Genomic DNA, 25,008 nt, shown 5'->3' with positions numbered 1-25,008 from the left:
CTGCAGGTGGGACTCCTGGAGGAGCCGGCTGCCAGAGCCGTCCCCAGCAGGTCCAGGCCAGCTGCTGGAGAGATCATAAGGTGTGGGGTTGACTGGGAGACCAGCTGGTATGTGTCTGTGCAGGAGGCAACTGGGGAGAGAGGATGCAGGACCAGCTACTGGATGCTCCGTGTGTCTAGGCCCAGTTACTGGGGGGATCCAGAGCATGTGTGCCTGTGTGCTGGTGTGTGTATGGTGGGAGGTCCTCTACCAGCAGCTGAAGTGGGGCTGCAGGTCGTGGGAACTCACACACCCAGGTGCCAGTGGCTGGGCCGGTGTGAGGATCCAGGGCCGGCTGCTGGGTAGACTTCCTGAGCCTGGCTGCTGGAGGGATCTGCACTGTACATACACATAGAGGTTTTACACTAACAGATCCTCATCCTGATCAGCCAGAGAAGGGAGCAGGACGAGGCTGTCGGTGCCGTTTGTCCGCGTGCCGAGTGCTTCTTGCTGTGTTGCTCTGGGTGCCCCTGCCCATGCCCACTGGGAGGAGGTGCTCAGCCCTGTGACTGGGGGGACCGGGAGGCATGGAGCTGCAGCAGCCTCGCCGCTGTCGGGCTGCCACATTCTGCAGATCCCCAACATGTTGTTCTCATGAGATTTTTTTTTTTTCCAAGTGTTTTCCTCAGGTTTCAGCAAAATGACCATATTAGCATTTTGCAAACTTCCCTTCTGTTATTAATGCTGTAGATATGATGTTAAATTAATTTGAGTTGTTGGCTTAGCAATTTGTTGTTCTTACTATTGCTGGATAGGTGTAGTCATAGGTGTTGAATAAATAAGTAAATAAACTTTCATTTAAAATAGCTTTTTCTTTAGGAATTGCAGAAGAATTTAAAGTACCATTTTAGGACTGTGTTCCACTATTTTTCTTATATCTTCAAAGCTAGGAAGTACAGAACAGCAGAAACCACACCAGATGACTTTCAGACCCTGTAAGTATTTTAAAGATAAAATTTTGCTTCTGTTTTTGAAAACACTCTTGCACCTCTGAATGTGCATGACGTATAATAAAATGCAGCTTGATAAAGTACACTGACAGTTCCCCTTTCCCCAGCTTTCATCTCATTATTGTGTCTTCCTTATTTGCGATTTACTGAGTTAAAACATAACTAGGTAGTAGTGCATGTAAGGTATATAGGTATGCATAAAGGGCATCACTTGTATAATTTAATTTGTGACATCACTAATCGATTACTTGATTTACCTATTGAGCACTAGTAACAACATTTTTAAACCAAGCTACTTCTTCATTTTCTCCTTTTAAAACACTATGCATAGGACTTCATTACATTTTTGAAAGGTTATTTATTCTCAGGCTTTCCCTGAGAAGAGCGTAGGCATCCAGAAAGGTGAGGGGCTCATAGCTTTTGTCTTGGATGTCGATACTTGGATTGCAATGCTACAGGCTTGGGGAGGAGTGGCTGGAGAGCTGCCTCGCAGAAAACGACCTGGGGGTGCTGGTCAACAGCCACCTGAACATGAGCCAGCAGTGTGCTCAGGTGGCCAAGAAGGCCAATGGCATCCTGGCTTGTATCAAGAATAGCGGGGCCAGCAGGATCAGGGAGGTGATAGTGCCCCTGTACTGGGCACTGGTGAGGCCACACCTCGACTACTGTGTTCAGTTTTGGGCCCCTCACTACAAGAAGGACATTGAGGTGCTGGAGCGTGTCCAGAGGAGGGCAACAAAGCTGGTGTAGGGTCTAGAGAACAAGTCTTACGAGGAGCAGCTGAGGGAGCTGGGGTTGTTTAGTCAGGAGAAGAGGAGGCTGAGGGGAGACCTTATTGCTCTCTCCAACTACCTGCAAGGAGGTTGTAGCGAGGTGGGGGTCGGTCTCTTCTCCCAAGTAACAAGCGACAGGACAAGAGGAGATGGCCTCAAGTTGCACCATGGCAGGTTTAGGTTGGATATTAGGAAAAGCTTCTTCACTGAAAGGGTTGTCAAGCATTGGAATGGGCTGCCCAGAGAAGTGGTTGAGTCCCCATCCGTGGAGGTATTTAAAGAACGGATAGATGTGGTGCTTAGGGACATGGTTTAGTGGTAGACTTGGCAGTGCTGGGTTAACGATTGGACTTGATGATCTTAAAGGTCTTTTCCAACCTAAACGATTCTACAATTCTGCCCACATCCTGCCTCTGTTCCACTGGAGGAGCTGAGATTTGGAGGATGGCAATCCGCTAGGACAGCTGAGGATTTAGGAAGAAGCAAGTGCTGAAGGAACTCAGGAAGCTGAAGCATGAAGTGTATACAATGTTTACATGCTTCCAAGCAGTCAATTTCTTTTTTTTCAATTTCAATTTTAGTTTTATGTATCTTCAATCTTGATTTAGATCACCAAATTTTACTTGGATCTTGCTGTGTTTTCTGTACATATATATATACACACATACATAATTTGGGTATCAGCTACAAGAGAGATCAGGTGCTTAGTGACTTTTACGGTCTGGTTTAGTCTCACTACCCAAGTAAATATGAGCATTTTAAAGGGAAAAGGTGGGTGTTTTTTCAGTCTTAGTTATCAAAGACGAGAAGAATTTAGCTACGAATTTTTGAATATACGGTGGGGGAGCTTTAAAATTATTCTTTAGGATCTGAATTCTGATCTATTGTATATGATTTCAAAATTAACAAGTTATTTTGCTATAGTATATATTACTTCAAGCTGCCTAACAGAAGAAGTTCCATTTGATCCTCGTGTCCCTGTGTAGTGATGGTGAGAAGAGGACTACTGCACATGGAGGACCCAGTGACGCACGTCAGTGTGCCTGAGCAGGCTGGGCTGGGCTGTGCGTGGCCCTTGGCTGTGGGATAAACTCAGCCGGCTGACTGCAAGTGAGGAGCCCGCAGGCAGCACTCACTCTCACGAGCCCCACTGCCTTGTCCCAGAACTTGTTCTCATCAAAAACGGTGACTCCCTCTCTCCATTCTTCTCAGACGTGTGTGGCTTTTTCTTTCCTAGCAAAGACATCAGAGTTCTCTAATAACTTCCTTCACTGTTAAACTTAATACGTAAATTATGCATATATATTTTTATTACAAAAAGTTACAGAAGTTAGAATAAATAAAGCACCTTCTGAAATTTTTATTAAGGTATTTTGAGAAGTATTCAGGATTAATGCATACTAGCAAATTTCTACCCTAATTCACATGTCACTCAAGTGTAGGTACAAATGGGAATAGGCATTGATCTGTAATGCACATAATTATAATGTCATCTTGACAGAACTTGATAGCTAATGTACGGAATAGCAAGAACAAAATAATTTTATTTTAGCTAAAACTGATTAGTTTCAGCTAGTTTAACTAAAACTGATTTAAATAGCGTGACACAAACTGGTTGCAAAAAATGAAATTTTATGCCTTCCCCTTTCTTTTTTATCTGCCAGTCTACATCGATTTTTTTCTGTTTGAAACTAGAAGCAACTGCATAATTTTCAATTAGCAGCATAAATGATTTCATACTGCCTACACCCATTTTTGCAAAGCTTGCACACTGTGTTCATATGGAAATGTATGTATAGCAGTGAATGAATTACACACAGTTCTTCAAAGATTACTAATTGAGAGAGTATTATAATTGCTAAAATGTGGAATAAAACATATAAAGCTCTTTGGGTGCTTTAAAATATCTCGCTGTAAGTGCAGGTTATGATATAATTTTTAACACAATTCCATAGTACAGTAAAACATAAAAATAACCTTTGGAAAATATTCCAGCAGCAATTTGGTCCTTAAATGCCATATGGAGAAGTAACTAATCCTATACGTGACTCGATGATTCAGTGGGATAATCCACAGAAGAACTTCCATATGGCATTCTCAATGTTCTTCAACACATCCTTTTCTATCTCCAACCCATGCTTATGATACGCTGGCAGATGCACTGCTGATACTGAAGCCTGACTTGAAACGCAAAATGAATATCCATTTTAACTGTATTCAAAGATATAGATGTGTCATCGCTGGCTAAATGCTGTTATTTGTCCTCTTGGATGGTGAGCCAAGGCCAGAAAGATGACAGGATTTCGACTGGCACGAGCACGGCCCATCTCTACTACAGTACAGTTGTGGCAAACTTTATATTTAGACACTTGAGTTTAGATTCGTATTTAGATCATTAAGATGGTTGAAGGATTCGACTGGACTGAACACCATTCCATCTGAAATACTCTTTTTCCACATTTTTAAGGGGTCAGTTTTCTACTCCGCAAACTCCAGATCTCTTCCAGTATAGTTTCCCTTATTTCCAATTTCTCAAACTAAAAAAAACCGCTTTTTTCTTACATCAATCCCTTAATGTTATTCCAGAAATCAAATTGAAATCTTCCGTCCCATTAGAGAGACTTTTACCTGAAGGTACTCCACACACTTGCTAGCAACCCTGGCCTACATATAGTAGTCTTGAAGGCAGCAAATTGATACAGTTATGTTAATACATAACTCCATTATAGAAAGCATACGGTACAAAACTATAGAGCACAGAACGCAGTATAGAGAGTAAAAAGCATCTGTCCAAAAGCATAAATGTAAATGCATCTTGGTGACATTTTTTAGGCATTGCTTTTAGCATCACCTTCTTTAACATGGAAGGAGATGGTAATTAGGCTTCACTAACAGTTTTTCTATGTCAAAGAGAATGAATGGTCTTGATCCTTCCATCAGACCACAAGCTGTTTTTACATTATCCATTTCACAAGCTCTGTTACCAAGAAGTGTATTTTACTTCACTCAGCATTCTCAATTGAAAAGAAGTAGACATGTCTCTAATCCCATAACTGATTTCAGAGGTTTAAAATTTAGACTGATGGGTGACTTTAGTTTCAGGTCATTTGCTCTGTTGAGAAAAGTTACGCAATGTAAAGCAGAGCCAGATTTTTTTATGGTACTTTTTATGAACATCAAAACTGCCTCTTTCAGCGAACATGAGATCTATTTCAAATTCATTTCCAAAACTATAGAATAGTTTCTTAACTTACGCTCACTGATGATGACAGAACCTTATTTACTTCTTTACTACCTTCATACCAAATTGTAATTAATTATATACTCCACATTTATTTAATCACTTTCAGTCAGCTATCATTCCAGACTTGGGTGTATGCAACATTAATTATTTGCCTATAGCAAGATTTTATGAACTCTAATATGCACCACATGTTCAACTTGCTTAAAATTAATTGCAGACATTGTATTTACCATTAACGTACATCTTTATTGGCTTTAATTTCACATTTGTGTTGCTTTATATACAAGTTTCTGTATCAGTGTAACTGCACACTGCCTCTGATGTGTGTAATAGCAGCCACCAAACCTTGCTTTGTATTTGTGTTTTACCTTTTATTGTAATTGTTATGAAAAAACCTCCACATTCTAGTTTTCTGGTTTTAAAAGAAGTTATTTGAAAACAAATTAATCTTTCTTATTCATTATTTGGAAAGTCAGCTGTAAAACACTGCCTGAGATCTAATGGAGGAAAAATAAAGTAGCTGAGGTTTGCCTGACCAAAAAGGTTTGGCTGTTTAAGAACAAAATCTCTTTGAAAGAGGCTTTGTTGTGGCAATCCATCCTCAGCCTGAAGAAACAGACAACGGCCTTGCCTACTAGCTAACAGCTTGTTAGGGACAGTCCCACAACTGGTCCAATTCCCATCAGTTTGCACACAGATGCATTTGAGGTAGGTGTAAAGCCCTACCTAGTTCCAACAGAGATGAAACAGAACAAGCCTCACCACAGGAAAGCTATTCAACAGGCACTAAAAATCTGGCACTGGCTTATCATGCAGGTATCTAGTTGTTGATACATAGATTAGACAAATTAATGCTAATTAGGGTAGCAAATTAATGCTAAGTAGGGTTTCCAGTTGTTAGATGTAGATATCCTAAGAATTACAGCAAAGCAATTTTTTAAAAAATATTCATAACTAAAATACAATGTTTTTAGAAATTACCAAGAAGGAAAATGCTACTGGCTTCTAGTAATGAGATAAAAATAGAAACAGAAGGTATACAAGGTGAAAACAACCTTTTGTCTGATAAAGTACTGAGAGGGGTAGCTCTGTATATTGGTTCTTGAAGTTCTTAAAAGGTTGGGAAGCCAATTTTATGGTGCACAGAATTTATGTACATCTCAAAACAGATATAATGGTATGTTAAATTCAAATATAAGGACAGTATATTTTCAGTCCAGAGAGTACTCTGCTGAAACATATAGAAATATGCCATATTGACAATATGGTTCTCTAGATTTAAAAAAAATGTGGCATCGTTTTACTTTCCAAGGCAATCCTGATCAGGTCAGATCTCTTTCAGTAAAATGTATGTTTGGACCAGTAATTCAGACAATGACTACATCAGAATCTTCACCTATTGCTGAGGGAGACTTCAACATAAAATACAGAGTAATGTTTGAACCTTTTAACTTTTCAGCAATTTTTAGGATAAGGAAGCAGGATCAAACACTGCTCAGAACAAAACATAATGAACTAACTATTCAAGCTAATACAAAAAATGTAGCTGAATGAGCAGATTTTATTATATTCTAAGCAACAAGAAATACAGCATATAGAATAAAGTATTCCTTTTCCCTTAGCAGTTGACAGGAGCAGCAAAAAACAAGATACATTTGCAGAAGGGTTTCTGTCTTATCACTAGACTTAAAAACTATGCTGTCAGTGTATTTGTAGCAAACTGGTTTACACTGAGGCATTTAATTATTTCAAGCCCCAAAACTCCACTTTTCATTGTTAAACATTGGGCAGGAATCAATTTCAAATGCGTTCTGTTCTAAAAAAGACTGATACACACAGTTTAACTGGAAAACAGTAGTCTGCAGATTCAACATCCAAACTCCAAAGGAACAGAAGTCTCTGCTTTCTAGAACAATTAGGTTAAAATTTATACTGTCCTTACTGAAAGCCAAATTTTTAAAGCTTATATTATTTCAAAGTTCAGTTTGCTTCTTTAAAGTGAAGGAAATATTTCCAGTGGTCTCAGTTATTTCTTCTGGAACTGAAGCGGTGACTCGGAGTGATAATGCAGAGCCCTTAAATCACCAGACACACTAGCATCTTTTCTCTGCCTGTTCGCTTGTGGGGTAAATTATTATTGATAATGACTTCGCACATAAATGGCATTCAAGGGAAGCAGTTCACCCTCACCTAAAATCGAGCCAAATTAAACCATTTAGCATAAGTGGGGAAAAATGCATCTAATCAGTTCAGGCCCTTGTATTTTCAGAGAAACTAAACCAGCCCGCAAATTTGGCCATCTGCTTAATTTTGCTTTTGGATCTGCTGCCACCTCGTGGGCCCACAATGAATTTTAAGTCCCGAGATAGTAGGTGGCAAATTAACAAAAGTTAACCTTGGGTTTTGGGGGAAAAGTCCAGCTATTTAACTGACATGTAAGCCCACTTACATGTAAGCATCATTTCTGTCCTGGTGTGAAAAGTTTCTTTTACGATCAGGTTACATTTGTGTCCTGGTTTCAGCTGGGATAGAGTTAGTTTTCTTCTTGCCACGGGGCTTGTTTGCCTTACTGTATATTAGAGTCTAGTGCTCGTTAGTGGCTGCTTTTTGCTTTTGCTGCTTGCTGAACTGCTTATCATCTTACTCTGCTGTGCCTGGGAACATTTTGATAACAACAACAGCCCTGCGCCAGGGCTGGCAGATGGCCAGGGCATCGCTGCTGTTTCTGTGCTGCTGTACTGGACAGGCTGGAACTCCAGTGTGAACTCGAGTCGAAGGGACTGTGACCTGTGGATGAGTCCATACGGGAGCAGGACACCCCGAAGCGTCTGTGGACGTGGATAAGCCCATGCCAGAGCAGGTACGTCTCGAAGTATCTGCGGCCATGGTTATGTTTGTGCCGCATCAGGTATACCTCTTGAAGGGATTGTGGCCCAAGGATAAGTCCACGCTGGAGAAGGTACACCTCGAAGCATCTGTGGCTGTGGATAAGTCCGTGCTGCAGCAGGTACACCTTGAAGCATCAGTGGCTGTGCATGAGGTCATGCTGGAGCACCTCAAAGCGTGTGGCCATGGGTAAGGCCATGGTGGAGCAAGTTTACTTCTGAAGAGACTGTGGCTGCGGGCAAGACCACGCTGGAGCAGGTATATCTCTGAAAGCATTGTGGCCCATGGAGAAGTCCATGCGGGAACAGGTGCACCTCTAAGTGACTGTGGCTGTGGATAAATCCATGCCGCAGCAGGTATACCCCTGGAGAGACTGTGGCTCATAGACAAGGCTCCACTTGGAGCAGGTAAACCCCTAAGGGACTGCAGTCTGTGGATAAGTCCAAGCCGGAGCAGGGGCAAGGGGAGGAGTCCATTGCAGTGTTAAGCCCAATGGTCTGGTCCAAAGGGGCCAGGGGTGGAGATTGTAATGGAAATACCTTTAAATTGTTGTAACCCATGATCTGAGTTGCATGTTATAGGAATTACCATAGCAGAAACCACCTGAACCAATGGAGAAGAAGCCTTACAAGAAGCAGTGCAAGTGCAGCAGTGACCTGACCTGAGCTGGCTTTGGTGCCCAATAACGCCACGCAACACACCACCTCTCCTGTCCTCAGTGACCACCATCACAGATAGAGCCCAAAGTCACAGACTAAATGAACTCAATGGACATTATGTGGACATTTGTGGATGTTTATAGACATTTTACAGACATTTTAGAGGGGTGGTGGTTAATGAGGATGTACTGAATAATGTGGGACCTGAGCATGACATAAATGGTATGGAATAAGGGGTGGATACTGCCCCGGTTTCAGCTGGGATAGAGTTAGTTTTCTTCTTAGTAGCTGGTAGAGTGCTGTGTTTTGGATTTAGGATGAGAATAATGTTGATAACGCACTGATGTTTTGGTTCTTGCTGAGCAGAGTTTACACTAGTCAAGGACTTTTCAGCTTCTTGTGCTCTGCCAGGTGCATAAGAAGCTGGGAGGGAGCACAGCCAGGACAGCTGACCCAGACTGGCCAAAGGGCTATGCCATACCATATGACATCGCGCTCAGTATATAAGCTGGGGGAAGAAGGAGGAAGGGGGGGACATTGGGCGTGGTGGCATTTGTCTTCCCAAGTAACCGTTACGTGTGATGGATCCCTGCTTTCCTGAGGATGGCTGAACACCTGCCTGCTGATGGGAAGTAGCGAATGAATTCCTTGCTTTGCTTTGCTTGTGCGCGCGGCTTTTGCTTTACCCATTAAACTGTCTTTATCTCAGCCCATGAGTTTTCTCACTTTTACTCTTCCGATTCTCTCCCCCATCCCACTGGGGGGGAGCGAGCGAGCGGCTGTGTGGTGCTTAGTTGCTGGCTGGGGTTAAACCACGACAATTTGCCACTTTTCAGTTTCTTGAATTCACAATTACAGCAACAACTTTAATTTATTAGACTTCAAATTAAAATACAACTAAATGTACTCTTATTTCTTATGGCTTTGCTCCATAAAGAAGTAGTACAATTCAATCACTCTATACCAGTGTATAGGCAGATAGACAAGATGATACAAAACTTTTTCATCTCATTGGAGTGTTCTCCTCTATTGCCTTGGGGTTTTTTCTGGACCATTTATGAATGTGATACTGGAATTAAAAAGCACTGGGTTCCTACAGATTCTTCAGGCTGTAAAAAGACCATGGAGTCATTAATAGCTTGGTAGCTCGTCAGACTGTCTTTGGAGAAGGAGTTCATTGGGACGACAGATTGGAAAAAGGATATAAGCAGTTTGCGTGCCACTGGATTTTCTGGGTTCTTAAAAGTCTTCCTGTTTACTATTGCCAGAAAATCCAATAATGGGATGCTAAGGTGCTCATCCAAGAAATCTGGAGCTGTCAGAAGCTGATCCATTCACCTTGGAATGGCCAGACTTCAAGGCAAAACCATTCCTAGCTACGAAATGAGCAGTAACTTAAGTTTGCTTTGACTTCACTGGATAGCTTATATTTAATTTCTCTTGAATTCTAAAAAAAAAAAATGGGATCATTTGATCTCTACAGGGAAAAGAGACTGCAGTGGTGGCCCTACTGTACAGGGGTTTCTTCAGTTACAGGCTCTTTTTCTAACTGTCTACACCACGGACTGAGTCTCCACAGATTAGATTGCCTTCTTGCTGCCAGGAACAGGAACGTCTCGCCACTGACCCAGGCTGCAGCGTAGACACAGAAAACCAACAAACGCCACGCAACCCAAACAAAAGGTTAAAGAAGAGGAAAAGCGGTAGCAGCCTGGCAGAGCTCTCCAGGTTCCCTTCCCACACTGGAGTCCATCGCAGGCAACACCACAAGCGAACGACAGGACCTGCACAGCTGCTGCGTGGGCAGCGAGAAGGTACGCCGTCACCGGGAGGCTGCCGGCCACCTTCAGCCTGGACATGAGCCACCCCCAGCCGCACAGCGGGCTCAAACCGCGTCAATACCTGCCTGAGCGCCTCTGGGAGCTTGACCCGGAGCAAGCGCTTGACACAGAGCAAGCGGCAAGAGCTGAGGATGAATCAACAAGCTGCAGCCACGACGGCCTCCTTGTCTCCGCACCTGGGGGATGTCCTCCCGGCCGCAGGCACCATTCCCCTGCGGTCACCTATGCTTCGTGCCGTTCAGTTCATTTCTCCCACATGGTCACTGGATGCACCAAGTAATTTCAAGCAGGAAACAGCGTTACACAGTTGGCTTGCAATCAATACTCTAAAAGTAACATGTAGAAATACATTAATAATGCAAGTACTACATAAAGAGAAATAAACCCATCCAATGGAGGTCTCTGCCTCCTTCACAAAAGCTTTCTCCTAAATATTGTCTCTTCTCCCCTTAAGCCCTCTTTTAAGCCACACCCGCCCGAAGCCCCGCTCCGGGCACGCCCTTGCTGCTCCACGGGCCTGGGGGGAAAGGAAGGCTGCGGGGTGCCTGCGCGGGCGGCGGCGGAGGCTGGCACAGGCACCACAGCACCGGTGCCTGCGGACAGCCCAGACCCGGCCGGACCGCGGGGGAGCAAAGGCGGCAGGGGCAGGGCGGCTGCTGCCGGCGCACACGGCTCCGCCTCGGCCACCGCCCGGCCGCAGGCCCCGCGCCCGTCTGTCCGCAGCCGCTCCCCGCCGGGCGGGGCGGGGCGGGGCGGGGCGGGGCGGGGCGCAGCTCCCCGCGGCGGCGGCCCTGGGCCGCCGGAATGCCCGCGGCGGACAGGCGGGGGCGGGGCCTGGCGGGGGGAGGGGCCGGGCGGGGGAGCCGCAGCCAATGGGGGCGGTGGGAGGCAGAGCGGGGCTGGGGGAGGGCACGGGGGGGGGGGCGGGAGCGCTGCCCGCGTCAGAGCCCGTCCGTCGGGCGGGCGGGGGTCGCGAGGCGGGGCCGCGCGGCGGGTGCTTGGCGCGTCAGCGTGCTGCGGGTTCGCGACCGGGCCATGGCGGTAACGGCCGCTCCGTGGCTCTGGGCCCTGCTCTGCCTGGCGGCGGCTCCCCTGCTCTTCCCCGGGGCGGCCGGTGAGTAGCGAGCCGCGGACGGGGGGGAGGCGGCTCCGCGGGTCCTTCTTCGACAACATGGCGCAGGGCCGGGGCCGCCCGCGGGGTGCCGAAGCCTTGGGGCGGTGGCGTCGCCCGCGGGGATGGGGCGCGGCCCGGGGCCGTGGGTCCCTCCTGTCTCGCCGCAGCCGGGGACGGGCTGTCTGGGGCCGGGGGAGAGGGGGGACGGCACCCCGGCACCCGCCGCCGCCCGCACCTGCCCCGCGGGAGCGGGAGGCCGCTGGGCGCGGGGCCGCAGCAGGTGAGGGGCGGGGGCGGCTGCCCGGGTGCCCGCGGGGCGCTGCCAGGAAGGGGCAGCGTCGCCTTCCTGGTGTCGGTCCCCTTCCCGCTGCTGCTGTCTCGGTGTCCGGCCTGCCCGTGGAAAGCGCCCGCCTGAAACCCTGGTGCGAAGGCCGGCAACCGGAGAGAGGGGGCGTCAGTAGCTGAGGTAGCGAGGAGCGGGGTGCAGGGGCACGGCCGTCTTTCCCACATCCCGCCTGGCAGTGTGATGGGGATTGACCCCTTCTTTTACCCCACCGGGTTACGCGGCTCGGGGCTGGGATTTGTGGCTTTGCCTGTCAAGCTGGCAGCAGGTAAGTTCCGAAGATTATGGTTTGAAATGGAGAAGAGCTGGTGTCTTGCCCCAGGTGGGTAAAACCTGACTTCCAGACCGACGTATGAAATCTCAGAACAGCCCTTGTATTCCAGGGCTTGTATTCCTTATGGTTTTGCTAACGTTTTCAACAAGAAGAAGGGTGTTGAGCAAGGTATTGATTTTTTTAAAAAGAGAAGGCAAAACGTTTAATAGAGAGAAAGATAATGGTAAAATAGTTTCCTGCATTAAAGTTGTGATAGCAGGTAGCTTCTTGACAGGACCAAAAAAAGAAGGCAGCACAAGCACAATAGTTTTTAATAAATAGAGCACGTTGATAATGCTGTCACAAGAACGGAAAATACAAAATATGTAATACTTGAAAGCAGAAGACTGCAATCACTGAGGCATTTATGGGCATTTCATTGTTGTTCTATAGTTCTGATTTCTAGTGAGGCATAGTTTTAGGAAGAAGGCAGTAAAAAGCTAGTGGAATGAAATATGACATACTCTAGCCCGACTTTCCCTTGATAAACCTACTCACGTTGCTGAGATAGCAGATCTTATCAAAGAAGGAAGTGTAGATATTTCATAGTTGGACACTAATACAATTTTAGAATGAAACCTGGAAATTTTTTAGTAAAACCAGAGAAAGTGGGAATTAAAAAGTAAGGGACTGACTGAAAGAGATGTCATAAGACATTGCAGAAGAGGTTAACTGAAAGACAACTGAGGAATCGTGTTTGGAATGGATATTGTTAATAACTTCCATTTCTGACTTAAGCACTAAAGATCACTCTGGGACAGTTTAATTTGCTGCTAATTCAAGTTACCATCAAGTGATTAGGATTATGTATAAAAGGAATTAAACAACCATAAAGTTTAGTATATTGTTACTTCACTGTTATACTCTTTGGTATAATTGATAAGACTCGAAACTCAGCAGTGGAAGTGATTGAAAAGGAGAACTATCCTGGATGTGTGTTAGTTCATCACAGAAGGGTTGAGAGCCACTGAAAACTAATGGATAAAAGGCCACAGCGTATTAAATAATCTATGTGAAGGAGCATTTAATAAAATGTTGCCTAAGATATTAATGAAATAATATCGTAGTGACACATGCAGTTAAACGTATGCATTGTCACCTAAGCCAATGTAAATTCTCTTTATAAGTTGGGAACTCTGAATTCTTGGGTCTCTTAAATGTAGCAGTTACTCTCAATAAAAATTTATATAATGAAAAATTTCTGGGACTTACGGTGAAACAAAACAGCAAAAATGTGATTGAGTAGCCAGTATTTCTGTTTGTAAGTAAAGCCTATGTTTAAGTAGGTTGGATTTTTTTACTTATGACTCTTAATTCGCTGGATATCTTTTCATTGTGAACCTGAATGTTTTCTCCAGCACTGTGTTAATGTGCTTGCAGTCTGATTGCATAGCACTGAAATTAAGAAACATTTCTGAAAACAAGTGCAACTCTTGCCTTAAGAAAAACTGTCTGTTCTTCAAAGTTAATGTTATTTATTGTTATATATTTCTAATACCATGACTTTATAACAGGACTGAGAAAGTGTAAAGCAAAGCTTTTCAGTTAAATGAAATAATAATTGAAGTTTGAACATGATGGAGCCTGCTAATTATGAAGTTGATTTTTGGCACAGACCAGCTTACTGAACATAGTGCAGGAAAACCTGCAAGATCCCATGTGTAGCCCTCAAATCAGAAAGATTTTTAAGCCATCTGTGTCATACCTCAATCCTTTTCTGCGATGGTAGAAAATTGGCCAAAAACATTAAAGTCAATTTTACAATTTCATTCCTTCATTTCATCGTGTTTTAAGCAGGGTTTTGGTGCTGTCCTCATTTATTACAGGCATTTTGCTGTATTGTTTCTAATTATTAATTAAAACATTCACCAGTTACACATCCTACTTTGGTTTCTCTTCTTTCCTCTTCAGGAATGATAGATTTCTGCATTAAAATATAGCTCAATCCTGTAGTAGTCATTTTAAATTGTGACTGTTTCAGACAACCTTTTCGGTGATATCCCTCCCCCCGTCCCCCGTCCCCAGTTCCTCAACATTTTCAGGCTGAAATTTTCTTTTCTTTTTTAATGTCATTTCAATATTGGAGAATTTTGGGTTTGGTGGTGGTGGATTCTCTTGCGTTTTAAGTTGGTTATCTTCTTGTAACAGCTATAAGCTTTCAGATGGAAATACTTGTAGGCTGTGAAATGATCAGGGAATTTATGCCCAAGATCCCTCTAATTGGTTTGGTCAAAATCTATTTGGTAACTAGGTATCGTGAAATACAATTTTATATGTGCGGTGTCATTGTACAGTATTGCTTTTTTGTTGTATCGGTGTGGTGTAGTTCAGATACAGTTAAGCAGAAATCCGTAATCATTAAACTGTCCTGTGTGTGAGGATGCGCGTGGAAGTAAAAGCTTTGAAGGAAACCTCTGTCTGTCTGTTTTCTAATACACTGTTCCAAACACTGGGCAGTGAGGATGAAAATGAGTATCAAGGAGTTGTGCAATTCATTTTATATTGGCCAAGCTTAACTCTGAATGAAGGAAATATTTGGATGGTAGGGGGAACAAAGCACGGCAAAGTATAATGTTAAAAATGCTGCTTTAAACTTTGGTGTTTCATGACTTCTCAGTGCTTCACTTCTCACTTGTTTTCCTGTTGATGTGTTCATGTCTGGTTTTGCTCGGTGACTTCCATCTAGTCTGGCAAAACCACTCTTAATCATCCATCACTAGTGAAACAATTCACAGTTTTGTTCCAAGTTTTTAAGAAGCTAGAATTCAATGAGCAGCTGTGTTCACCACTGTGTAAAAAGGGGTTCCTGCTCCGATTTCCTTTTTCCACCTGTTCCTAACTGGTTCTTGCACTTTTCAGATTCTGTGAGATGATTCCATTTACAAAGGCGTATAGTCTCTATGGCGTTTTTTGGTGGGTTTTTTGTTTACTTTTTATTATTCTATTCGGGTGGGTTTTGTTGGTTTTTTTTTTTTATTTCCCCTGGGATAATAAATTCAATTGTCTCATGAAGGAATGTGGCAGGTGCCAAGCTAGTGCAAATTAAGCAGCAGAAATGTGGCTAGAAGCAGAAGGAAGGGGAGTGAGGTCTCCTTTTGGTGGCAGTGAGTGTTCAGGGGTAATTCTGTGAGACTCGATGCACGGATCGGTGTCAACTTTGGAACAAAAATTTCTCATGTTCTTTTTTGCCTTCTGGGAAGGAAAATTTCTCATGGTCATCTGTAGACCAGACAAATCATCCTGATAGGCCATCAAGTGGGCGCTTCTGTTCAGAAGTGATAGTTAAAGTGCTTCAAGTGTTTTAAGTATCTTTTTCCCTCCCCCTGCTTTTCCACAGGCTTGTCTTGTTGTTACCATGCAAAGGACAACTTAATGTGCCGTGATGTCTGTGAACAGGTAAGCTTGTTTTAAATTTGGTTTATCCCTCAGAGTTAAAATCATGCCTTTAGACAATGATGTAGCAAGATTAGGGTTATAAACAAATGATTTTTCTGTGTGAATACTGTGTGTGAATCATGAGATGTAATGTTATTGTTATTTAAATGAGAACTTAAAGGTATAAAACTGTAGTCCTCTTTCCTTTCATAGCGGAAAACAGGTTCTGCTGAAATTGAGAAGAAATAGAGATATAAATCTGTGGTCAGGATTTGGTCGAGAAGTGATAAGCATGTTAGGAAATGGGAGGGGTGAAGGTATTTTACCCAATTTCTGGATCTTGTGTGTTTCCAAGTTTTGGGGAATTTAAAATGAAGAACAAGATGTTGGTACTGTTCTTTCTTCCTGACAGTTCTCATTTCTTAGCTAAGCATCTGACATACTTATTATGATATGTGGCTTTGTGAATCCAGCAAAAATCTGCTTACTTACTCTGTTCATAAGGTAATAACAAAGAGCTGTTTGTGCTAAATTCAAGCTTGGAAAATATTTTTCCACAACTTATGTTTAGATTTGTACCTTTGGATAGTATGTCGTACAGCTTTGTATGTGTGTATTTATATAAATTTACACACATAAAAATTTTACATCAGTAAAGCTTACATACACATATGCACAATTTTTCTATTAAAATTGTGTCCTTACATCATACCTGCCCCCTTTTCTTGTCTTCATTACCCCCTTTGGGGCTATTCAAGCACTAAACCTGGTTATGATTAAGTTTATATTTATCTGTGATTGTATGAACTAACAAAACTTTTAGTTTAAATTGCACTTCTCCCTCCCTGATATATTTATAGAATGCAACCAAATCACCTTTCAGCTTTCCTATTGTTAGGCCAAATAAAGAAAAGTCTGGCCGTCTCTTTGCATAACATATTCTCTCAATTCCTATAATTATTCTTGCAGCTCTTCCAGCATGTTTATCTCTTTGAATACAGGTAAGCAAAACTGTACGTGGTATTATAAACAAAAATATAGCACTCAGTCTTAAAAATTGTGTTAAAACCTATGTGTACATTAGGGAAGGATATCTGTTCCTGTATATAAACAAATTTAATTGGCAGGTTTAGTAGCTGCATTGAGAGGGCATTTGGAACAACCTGTCCAATTCTTTCTTCTGTTCCTTTGGTTTGAAGTTCCCAGTTTATCATGTGAATTCCTCTTAGCCCTTCATGAAAGGCCTTGAGCTTTTTACTGTCAAATTTCATTCCATTTGTGTTATACCGGTTCTAATTATTGTGTAGGGTTTTCTGTGGTTTTTGAGAGATACTCTGATCTTACCTCATCTGGATGATCTCTCTCTACTCAGATAATCAGCATATCCAGAGTCTTTGTGGTGAAAGGTCTATAACAAGTCTAAAGCAAGACTGGCGCCCCTCAAATTCTCCTATAAGGAGCTGTCTTAGTTGCTTCACATCAGGCTGGTAGCATTTTCTGAATGACCCTTTGATATAGACCAACAAACTGCCTGAAGAGGCTGTCTACTATTTTTCTACTGATTTTCATGTTCTGTAACTTAACCATTTTGTACAGCACAATTCAAATGCTTTGTCTTTGTTGAATCCATTTTGGAATGTGTTATCTGATACTTATCCCCTTGGCTTAAACATAAAATTTGTAGGATGAAGGTTTACATGGGAGGTGACTGTAAGGCAACAGAGTTGGCTGAATGATTGGCCTTTTTCTGTCTTTCCAAACACCTTTTCTAAAATATTTGCAATGCACTTGTTGCCTTGTCTGTACCACCACGCTGTACCATACTAACATGATAATTTATTTAATAATAATAAAAAAAAAGTTTTCCTCCTAGACTTGGTAGTTTGAGCCATAAAACATTGAAGTTGCTTGCCAAGGACAGCAGGGAAGGAGAGCAGACTTGTGCCTCATATTTGTATTTAACTAATGCTTAGGGAATGCCAGCAACCAAGGTGCACAGACAGAAATTTGGGTGTTAACACAGATGTTTCTTGTGGAGAGGGCCAGCAGGATGTACTGCTTGAGACTGCGTGCACCTGTTGTGTCCAGCAGGACAGTCTCTGGCACTGACTGGGCCAACCACTCATGACATGTTGGAGGTCTTGACCCAGAGGGAGCTCTTGAGGAAGAATGTGTCCATCCCCATCTTGGGCTGCAGGGAAAGGATGGTGTCTCTCCTTGAGTCAATGGCACTTAAACTATGGGAGTCATGCTCTCGTCAGCTTCCTGAACTGTCAGATAAAGAAGCTGAGGATAGAAGCATTGCTTTAGTGTAAATGGGAGCTAGACAGGCTCTTCATGGAGAACCTGCAAGGGCAATAGCCTGAACTATGCATTGCATGGAAAGAAGGATGGCCAGAGGCTATGCTTAGTGGAGACTGAAAATTTGTGACTCCTGACAGCAGGAAGAAGTTTCTTGGCCTGTCTTTGGATATGCACTTACAGAATAGATTTGAGGCCTTAGAACAGATGAGGAGGAACAAGCTCCATCAGGGAGCCATCTTGGCTTAATCAACTGGTTATAAGCAGTGTCACCAGGAGAAAGACTCCCTTTGCAGGGGATGGAAGCACTTATCTGCAGATGACACTTGCTGTCTAAGATGGTTTGGTTTTTAGGGGCTCAGATGTAGTATGTTGCAGAAATTGCAAGGGTTTTTTGACCCTTGGACTATTACCCATTTACTGCTCATGCGTATGGACACCGGTCATACTATTGAGGGAGGCCTTGCATTGGTAAAAGGTAACTACAGCTGAGGGGCTAGGGTGAAGGGCACAGGAGACCTGGTGGTGTTCTCCTTGCTTCTGCCAGTTAAGGGAAAAGGCTTGATTAAGAGTAAGGAATTCTGCTAACTAGTAATTCTGCTACTTTAAGTGAGCCCTTTGGAAAAGAAAACTTGGATTACAGATTTGTTTGTCAACTAACATGATTCAAACTTTTAATTATTTTGCATTCTTAGTAAGTATTATTCCAAGCTTAGTTTCAGTATCATCTCCTTTTCACGATTATTTGATAAGTCTGTCAGATACTGTAGCAAGGAATAAGTGGGCCTGTGTTTTTTTAATTGACTTTTTTTTCCTAAGTTTATTTCCGGGAAGTTTCACAATTATAAGGTTCCTGGCAGCATTCATCTCTGTACTACTCCAGAGATCTGTATACAGATCCTCCTCCAAGCATAAGAACAGTCCATCCCAGTCCTCAGGAAAACACTTTAATGTTTCAAGAGGCTGGCTTGGCTAAACAGAGAAGTCAGGAACAAGCTTCAATGCAGAAAGGCAGTATAGCGAAGGTGGAAGCAGGGAAAGGTTGTAAAAGAGGAATTTAGAACGTATGCCAAGGCACGTAAGGTTATATTGGGAAAGACCAAGCTGAACTGGAGTTGAGACTTGCAGAGGGTATTAAGGGCAACACGACATGCTATGGCAGTAGGTAAAGGCTGAAGAAGGAAAAATGTGCAGCTGTTGCTCAATGCAGCACTGTGATTTAGTGTCAGCAAACACAGATAAGGCAGAGGTACTGAATGCCTTCTTTCCTGAGTCTTTGTTAACAACGTCTCCCAGTCCTCTGTGCATAGAGATGGGGTTCAAGGAGGAGTACTACCAGTAACAGGTGATGGTTGAGTCAGGAATTACTTGAGAAAATTTGACCCATACAAGTCCATGGGACTAGATGGACTGCATCTCAGGGTGCCGAGAGAACTGGCTGGTGTCACTGCAAGGTTACTCTCTGTCATCTTTGAAAGGTTGTGGAACTTGGGGGAGGTCCCCAATGATTGGAGAAGGACAAATAATGTACCCATCTTCAAACAAAAAAAAAAAAATCCCAAAGGACAGTTCTCAATCCAGCAAACTACAGACTAGTCGTCATCTCTGAAATCCCTGGGAAAATCATGGACAGAGTCCTCTCAGAACACATTTTTGAGCATGTGAGGGGTAAATTATGCCTGACAAACCTGATTGCCTTTGATAACAAGGCTGAATTTCTGGATGAGCGGAAAGGCGTGGATGTCATTTGTGTTGACTTTAGCAAGACTTCCAATGCTGTCTCCCTCAGTATTTTTGTATCCATTTTAGGATAATATGGTTTTGATGGATGGACAAGCAGATGAGTAAAAAAATCGGTTTGGTAATCAGGCTGAGATAGAGGTTAGTGGGTCCTTCTCTGCCTGCAGGCTAATAAGAAGTGGAATACCAAAGGGGTCTGTCCTGGGACCTGTCCTGTTTAACACCTTTATTAATGACCTGGAAGAGGTGGCAGATTCCACTCTTGTTGAGTTTTCAGGCAATACCAAGCTGGAAGGAACAGTTGATAATTGTAATGGCAGGACTGTCATCCAGAGGGACCTGGACAGATGGAAGGAATTGGTCAGCAGGAACTTTATGAAATTCAGCAAGGACAAATGCAAAGTCCTGCACCTGGGAAGAAAGAATCACTTGCAACAATATGAGTTGGAGATTGATTCTCTAGGGAGCGGATTTGCTGAAAAAGGACCCAGGGGTACTTGTATACAGACAGCAAGCTGAATATGAGCCAGCAGTGTACCCCAGCAATAAAGAAGGCGTCCTGGGCTTTATTATCAAGAGCATAGCCAGTAGGTCTAGAGAAATTATTTTCCCCATTTAGTCAGCACTTGCTGACCACATCTTGAATACTGTGTCCAGTTTCGCCCCCCCCCCCCCATTACAAGAAAGACATCAGTTAACTGGGACGAGTTAGCAGAGAGTCACCAAGGTGATCGGGGGCTGGAGCACATGCCCTCTCTGGTGACGGTGAGGGAGCTGCCTTTAGCCTGGGGAAGAAGGAACACCTCAGAGCGGCCTTCCAGTACCTGTAATAAGATTGCTCAGAAGACAGAGGCAGGCTTTTCACAGTGGTACATAGTGGGAGAACAAGTGAGAGCAGTCATAAACTGAAACTAGAGGGTTCCAGCTAGTTGTAAGAAGGAACTTTTCCACCATGAAGACACAGAGGCTGTGCATTCTCCATCCTCAGAGGTTTTCACAACCTGACTGGGTAAAACCCTGAGCAACATGGTCTGGCCTCGTAGTTGACCCTGCTTTGAGCAGGAGGTTGAAATAAATTATCTTCCGAGATCCCTTCCAACCTGAATTATTTTATTATTCTATGACCCCAGAAGACCCCAAATACTACTGCAGTTCTTCTCTTGCTCTCATTTCGGAAACCAGTACTATTGTTCTCTTGTTTTTCTCTCTATGAGTTTATCATGTTGCAAATTTAGAATAGAACTGTAATGTATTTCTCCCTCTGAAAGATCTGAAATGCATCCATGTTTCAGTTATTCCTGTAATTTCCAGTTTCATATCCCACATTAATAGGTCTGTTTCCATCCCTTTTGTTGCCCAGTTTCTTGTTTTAATTTATAAGTGTTTTACTTAATTGGACTGCTAAAGGAACAAGAACTAAAAACATGATTAATGTGGGACCAGAAAACAATTTAAAATGTGCTGAGAGCTCAACCTACGTTAACACTTCCATGAAACTTTAAAAAAAAAAAAAAAAACAACACCAAAAAGATTGGTGAGGTAAAGGCACCTTGTAATGAACTGTTAAAATATTGCTACTGTTGTAAGGAAATGAGATGAGCAACACTACAAAATGGTCTGAAAAACACCTGGGAAAAAAAGATAAATTTACATTGATTCAGAATTGTGTATGAAAGTCAATAAGGTAAGGTAAGATTTCTTCCCAAGTATAGCTATGCAAAATAATTTAAGTTGGAAGAGTCATTTTGTCTAACCTCCTGCTCAGAGAGGTGCTAGCTTCAAAATTAAATCAGATTGCTCAGGATCTTGTTAGTCAAGTTTTGAATATCCTCAAGGATGGGCTTTCCACAGCCTCTCTGGGGAATCTGTTCCAGCACTTAACTGTTCTCATGGTGAAGACTTTTTTTCCTTTGCATCCAGTCAGAATTTCTCTTGCTGCAACTTGTTACTTTCGCAGCTCATCCTTCCACTGTGCAGCTCTGAGAACAGTCTGACTTGCCTTTTCTATAATCCATCTTCAGGTACTGGAAGACAGGAATTTAAATCCCCCCTACTCCCTCTTAACCCTTCTTCGGTTTGAACAGATTCTTTTACCTTGGCCTTGGTATGTCATAAAGTCCAGCATCCTTTGTGGCCTTCTACTGGACTCTCTGAAGTTCATCAATAATGTTCCTTGCACAGGGGTGGCACAAAACTGGGTTTGGTATTACAGATGTGGCCTCATCAGTGCCTAATAGAAGAGAATGGTCATCTTCCTTTAACCTGCTGGCACCGCTGTTGTTAATGACGTGCAGCATGCTGTTAGCTTTCAGTAGTGCATCAGTGCACTGCTGACCCATGTTCAACTTGTCATCCACCAGGCCCCAGCACCCTTTTCTGCAAAGCTGCTTTCTAGCTGGTGAGCACCCAGCCTGTCCTGTTGCATGGGGTTATTCCATTTCAGCTGCAAGATTCTCTGTTTGCCTTTGTTGAACTGCTTGAGTTTCCTGTCAGCCCATTGCTACAGCCTGTTGAAATGCATCTGAGTGGCAGCTCCACCCTCCAGTATATTGATGACAGCTCCCAGTTTAGGCTCATCTGCCTACCTGCTGAGGATTTTTTCTGTCCCATTGTCTGGCTTGCTAGTAAAGCCATTAACAGTATTGGTTTGACTCCTGTATTGTACCACTTCTATGTGGCCATCACTTAGACACTGAACTGCTGACTGCTAGTCTTTGAGCCCTACTGTCGAGGCAGTTTGCTGCCCACCTTGTAGCCCACCCGTCCCATCCATGTTCCACCAGTTCAGTTTGCTTAGGTGGTGCTTAACTTGATCTTGCTCTGCTGTGGATAGTATTCATTCCCCTGTTAGTTTTGATAGTCTCTTTAAGTAATCTAGGTTTTGTTCATCTTTGTTCCACAAAAATTACTTGTTTCAGGGGTTTTTTTTTGAAAGAGTTTAGTTGCCTGAGGTCATGTAACCTGTAGCAGAAGGTTAATTAAGTAAATAAAGTTGTATAATATTTTGATATGTGGGGCAGAAATCCTCTATGTTTTTCACACTGCCTATTCAATAGAAACTTTTTGATTGAAGTGTTTGAGGAGGAAATTCTTATTCACTTCTAAATACAAGAAATCCTTCTTTGTAAAAAGATATTTGGAAGACTATAGATCTATAAAAGAAAATCTTAACTTTGCATTGTTTACATATTAATTGTTAGCCAAAGTTGTCTAAGGGTAGATAGCAGTGAAACTAAAAACGATGAAATCAATTGAAAAAAGTATTCAATGTGTAGTTACATTCTGTATGTTTTAAGCTGTGTTTTGTTTCTAACAGATTTTGTCTTCTAAGAGTGATTCCCGTTTGAAGCACTTACTGCAGCGAGCACCTGAGTATTGCCCAGAATCAATGGTAAGACTTGCTACTTTTTAATTAAAGAAAACAAAGCAACTAATCTTATATTAACAAAGTTTTGCTTGCAAAAATAAGGTTTTAAAATTACTTGTATTTTATTAACTTGCTGAGTTTTGAGCTGATAGAACATGTGTGTGTATCTTCAAGCTTTTTCTTCCTTGTTATGAAGGGCAGAAAAATTCTTATAATGAGATTTGATCCTCAAAGTAGGATTTTTTTTTTTTTTTTTTTGGTAAAGCCGTCATGTATTACGCTACTTGGAATAAGAGGGGACTTGACAGTTTTGCTAGGTGTCCTGGTTGTGTAAGCTATGAAATGCAATGCAAATCTGACCTATGTTGTAAAAAATCATGCTGGGTGATTGTCACTTGGATGTTGATGGCAGCGATTTAAATTAGATCATGTGTTCCAGCCTGTGTATGGGAAAAAGCTGTGAGGTCTTGATTGGGCTAAGGCAAGGAGACCCTCAAAGCTGCTCTGAGTGGTTTACGGCCATATCTGACAAACTGAAGTAATACTTTTATTGACTAACTAAGATTATGGTTTCCTAAAAGTTCTTTAGCGTATGACTAAAAAAATGAAGAATGTAATCTGTTCTCTGTCTTAGAGATGATCTAATCAGGGAAGAGATAAGCACTATCATTCAGATTGTAAATTCTGGAGTCTTATCTCTTGGCAACTTAGAATATCTCAATACATTTGCTGTCAGAAAGGTCAGCTTTCTTCTTGTAATTTTTGTTACTTCTAAACAATATCAATACTGTTTCAGGCTAGCCTGAAACGTGTACTCAGCTCAAATGGGCCAATGTGTAGAAGTAGTAAATCTGAGAACAACATTTTATAAGCAACTTTGCGAGAGTGTGTTTGCTTATAGATCCTTTCTTCCTGTGTGTCAAAAGTATGTTTTTTCAGTGTTTTGTTTGTGTGTATCATCAGCTCTGAGGTCTTGGAAAGTTATAGACAGCTGATGGTATGAGTAAAACCTGTGGCATGAAAACATATCAAAGTGGTGAATAGTATTTGTTTTGGTACTGGTTTTCTTTATCTTCTATTCCCTGCTAGGAAGAGTAGGATCTATCTGTATAGTAGAGGAGTGCATTTTTAGAAGACAGGATTGGAGAGTGTCTAAAAGGAGGAAAACGATTGACACAATGATTTTTTTTAAGTTCTAATTACCATCTTTTATAAAGATGGCAAGTTTATTGTCAAGTGTGTGTCTTAAATTGATAGTGCTGAACTGGTAATATTTATAAACTTTTAAAAAGACATCTGGATATAAAATAGTTAACAGTTCAACTTAATACCATATTTGCTGTTTTCAGGTACCACTTGTCTTTATTGGAGAGGTGTGTTCTAGTGACATTCCACAGATGAGCGGATAGGTTATGAATTTAATCAGATGGTCTATTTTCTGGAGCACTGGTTACAGACATTATGTTGTCTACATTCCTTCAGGTAATATGATAGAAAGGGTATTGCCTGCTATTAAGTAATACAGTAACTGCCAACACAAGAGGCAATTTTATCTTAGAATCATAGAGTCATTTAGCTTGGAAAAGACCCTTAAGATCATCGAGTCCAACTGTTAACCTTCTCGTGAAATAAAGGAAGTCACCTGAATCAATGGGGTGGAACTAGTAGAAGTAGCAGCTTTTTACCCTTTTCTGTTGAGCTGACTTTGACTGTTATCTAAGTGGGAAACTCCCACAAATACAGAGGAGGGCAGTTTTAGATCATTAGGATCCATTGCAACTTTAGAAAGTCATTAATTTCTGTGATGACAGAATCATTGCATGACAATATGGGTTGCTGTTTCAGTGTGGTTGAATTGAACTTTTCGTTTTGTCTTAAAGAATGTGTTCAACACTCTTTCATTTAAAGCCCTTTGTGGTGGGTTGACCTTGACTGCACACCAGGTGCCCACCAAGCCACTCTTATCACTCCCCCTCCTCACTGGACAGGGGAGAGAAAATATGATGAAAGGCTTGTGGGTTGAGATAAGGACAGGGAGGGATCACTCACCAGCTACTGTCGTG

General features: G+C 42.5%; 1 protein-coding gene and 1 long non-coding RNA gene across 7 annotated transcripts in view; one reads left to right on the top strand and one right to left on the bottom strand.

The window, feature by feature from the left end:
* Positions 1 to 9,403: 9,403 nt before the first annotated feature.
* Positions 9,404 to 11,129, bottom strand: LOC148057529 (uncharacterized). Of its 2 annotated transcripts, none has more exons than XR_015706479.1 (2): positions 10,454 to 11,129; positions 9,404 to 10,346 (listed from the first exon to the last, which is right to left on the bottom strand). It is a non-coding gene; the product is annotated as an uncharacterized LOC148057529 (long non-coding RNA). The 2 variants fall into 2 exon arrangements; XR_015706480.1 differs by having other exon boundaries at positions 10,458 to 11,129.
* Positions 11,130 to 11,323: 194 nt separating this feature from the next.
* RECK (reversion inducing cysteine rich protein with kazal motifs) overlaps positions 11,324 to 25,008 on the top strand; it is a 69,484-nt gene continuing 55,799 nt past the window's right edge. For 3 of the 5 annotated variants that reach the window (XM_087765614.1, XM_087765660.1, XM_087765669.1), the window contains exons 1-3: positions 11,324 to 11,506; positions 15,500 to 15,558; positions 22,895 to 22,969. In XM_087765614.1, the coding sequence (XP_087621740.1) occupies positions 11,428 to 11,506; positions 15,500 to 15,558; positions 22,895 to 22,969 (213 nt within the window). In that variant the 5' untranslated portion in view covers positions 11,324 to 11,427. Of the gene's footprint in view, positions 11,507 to 15,499; positions 15,559 to 16,506; positions 16,539 to 22,894; positions 22,970 to 24,294; positions 24,428 to 25,008 lie in introns of all 5 variants that reach the window. The other 2 variants (XM_087765624.1, XM_087765634.1) reach the window with 2 other exon arrangements.

This window comes from Nipponia nippon, unplaced genomic scaffold (genome assembly GCF_047370975.1).
Source record: "Nipponia nippon isolate SJK-2023a ecotype South Korea unplaced genomic scaffold, ASM4737097v1 scaffold_1, whole genome shotgun sequence".
Lineage (NCBI taxonomy): Eukaryota > Metazoa > Chordata > Aves > Pelecaniformes > Threskiornithidae > Nipponia > Nipponia nippon.
Note: the sequence above shows the minus strand (reverse complement) of the source record. Positions and strands in the feature narration are given on the sequence as shown.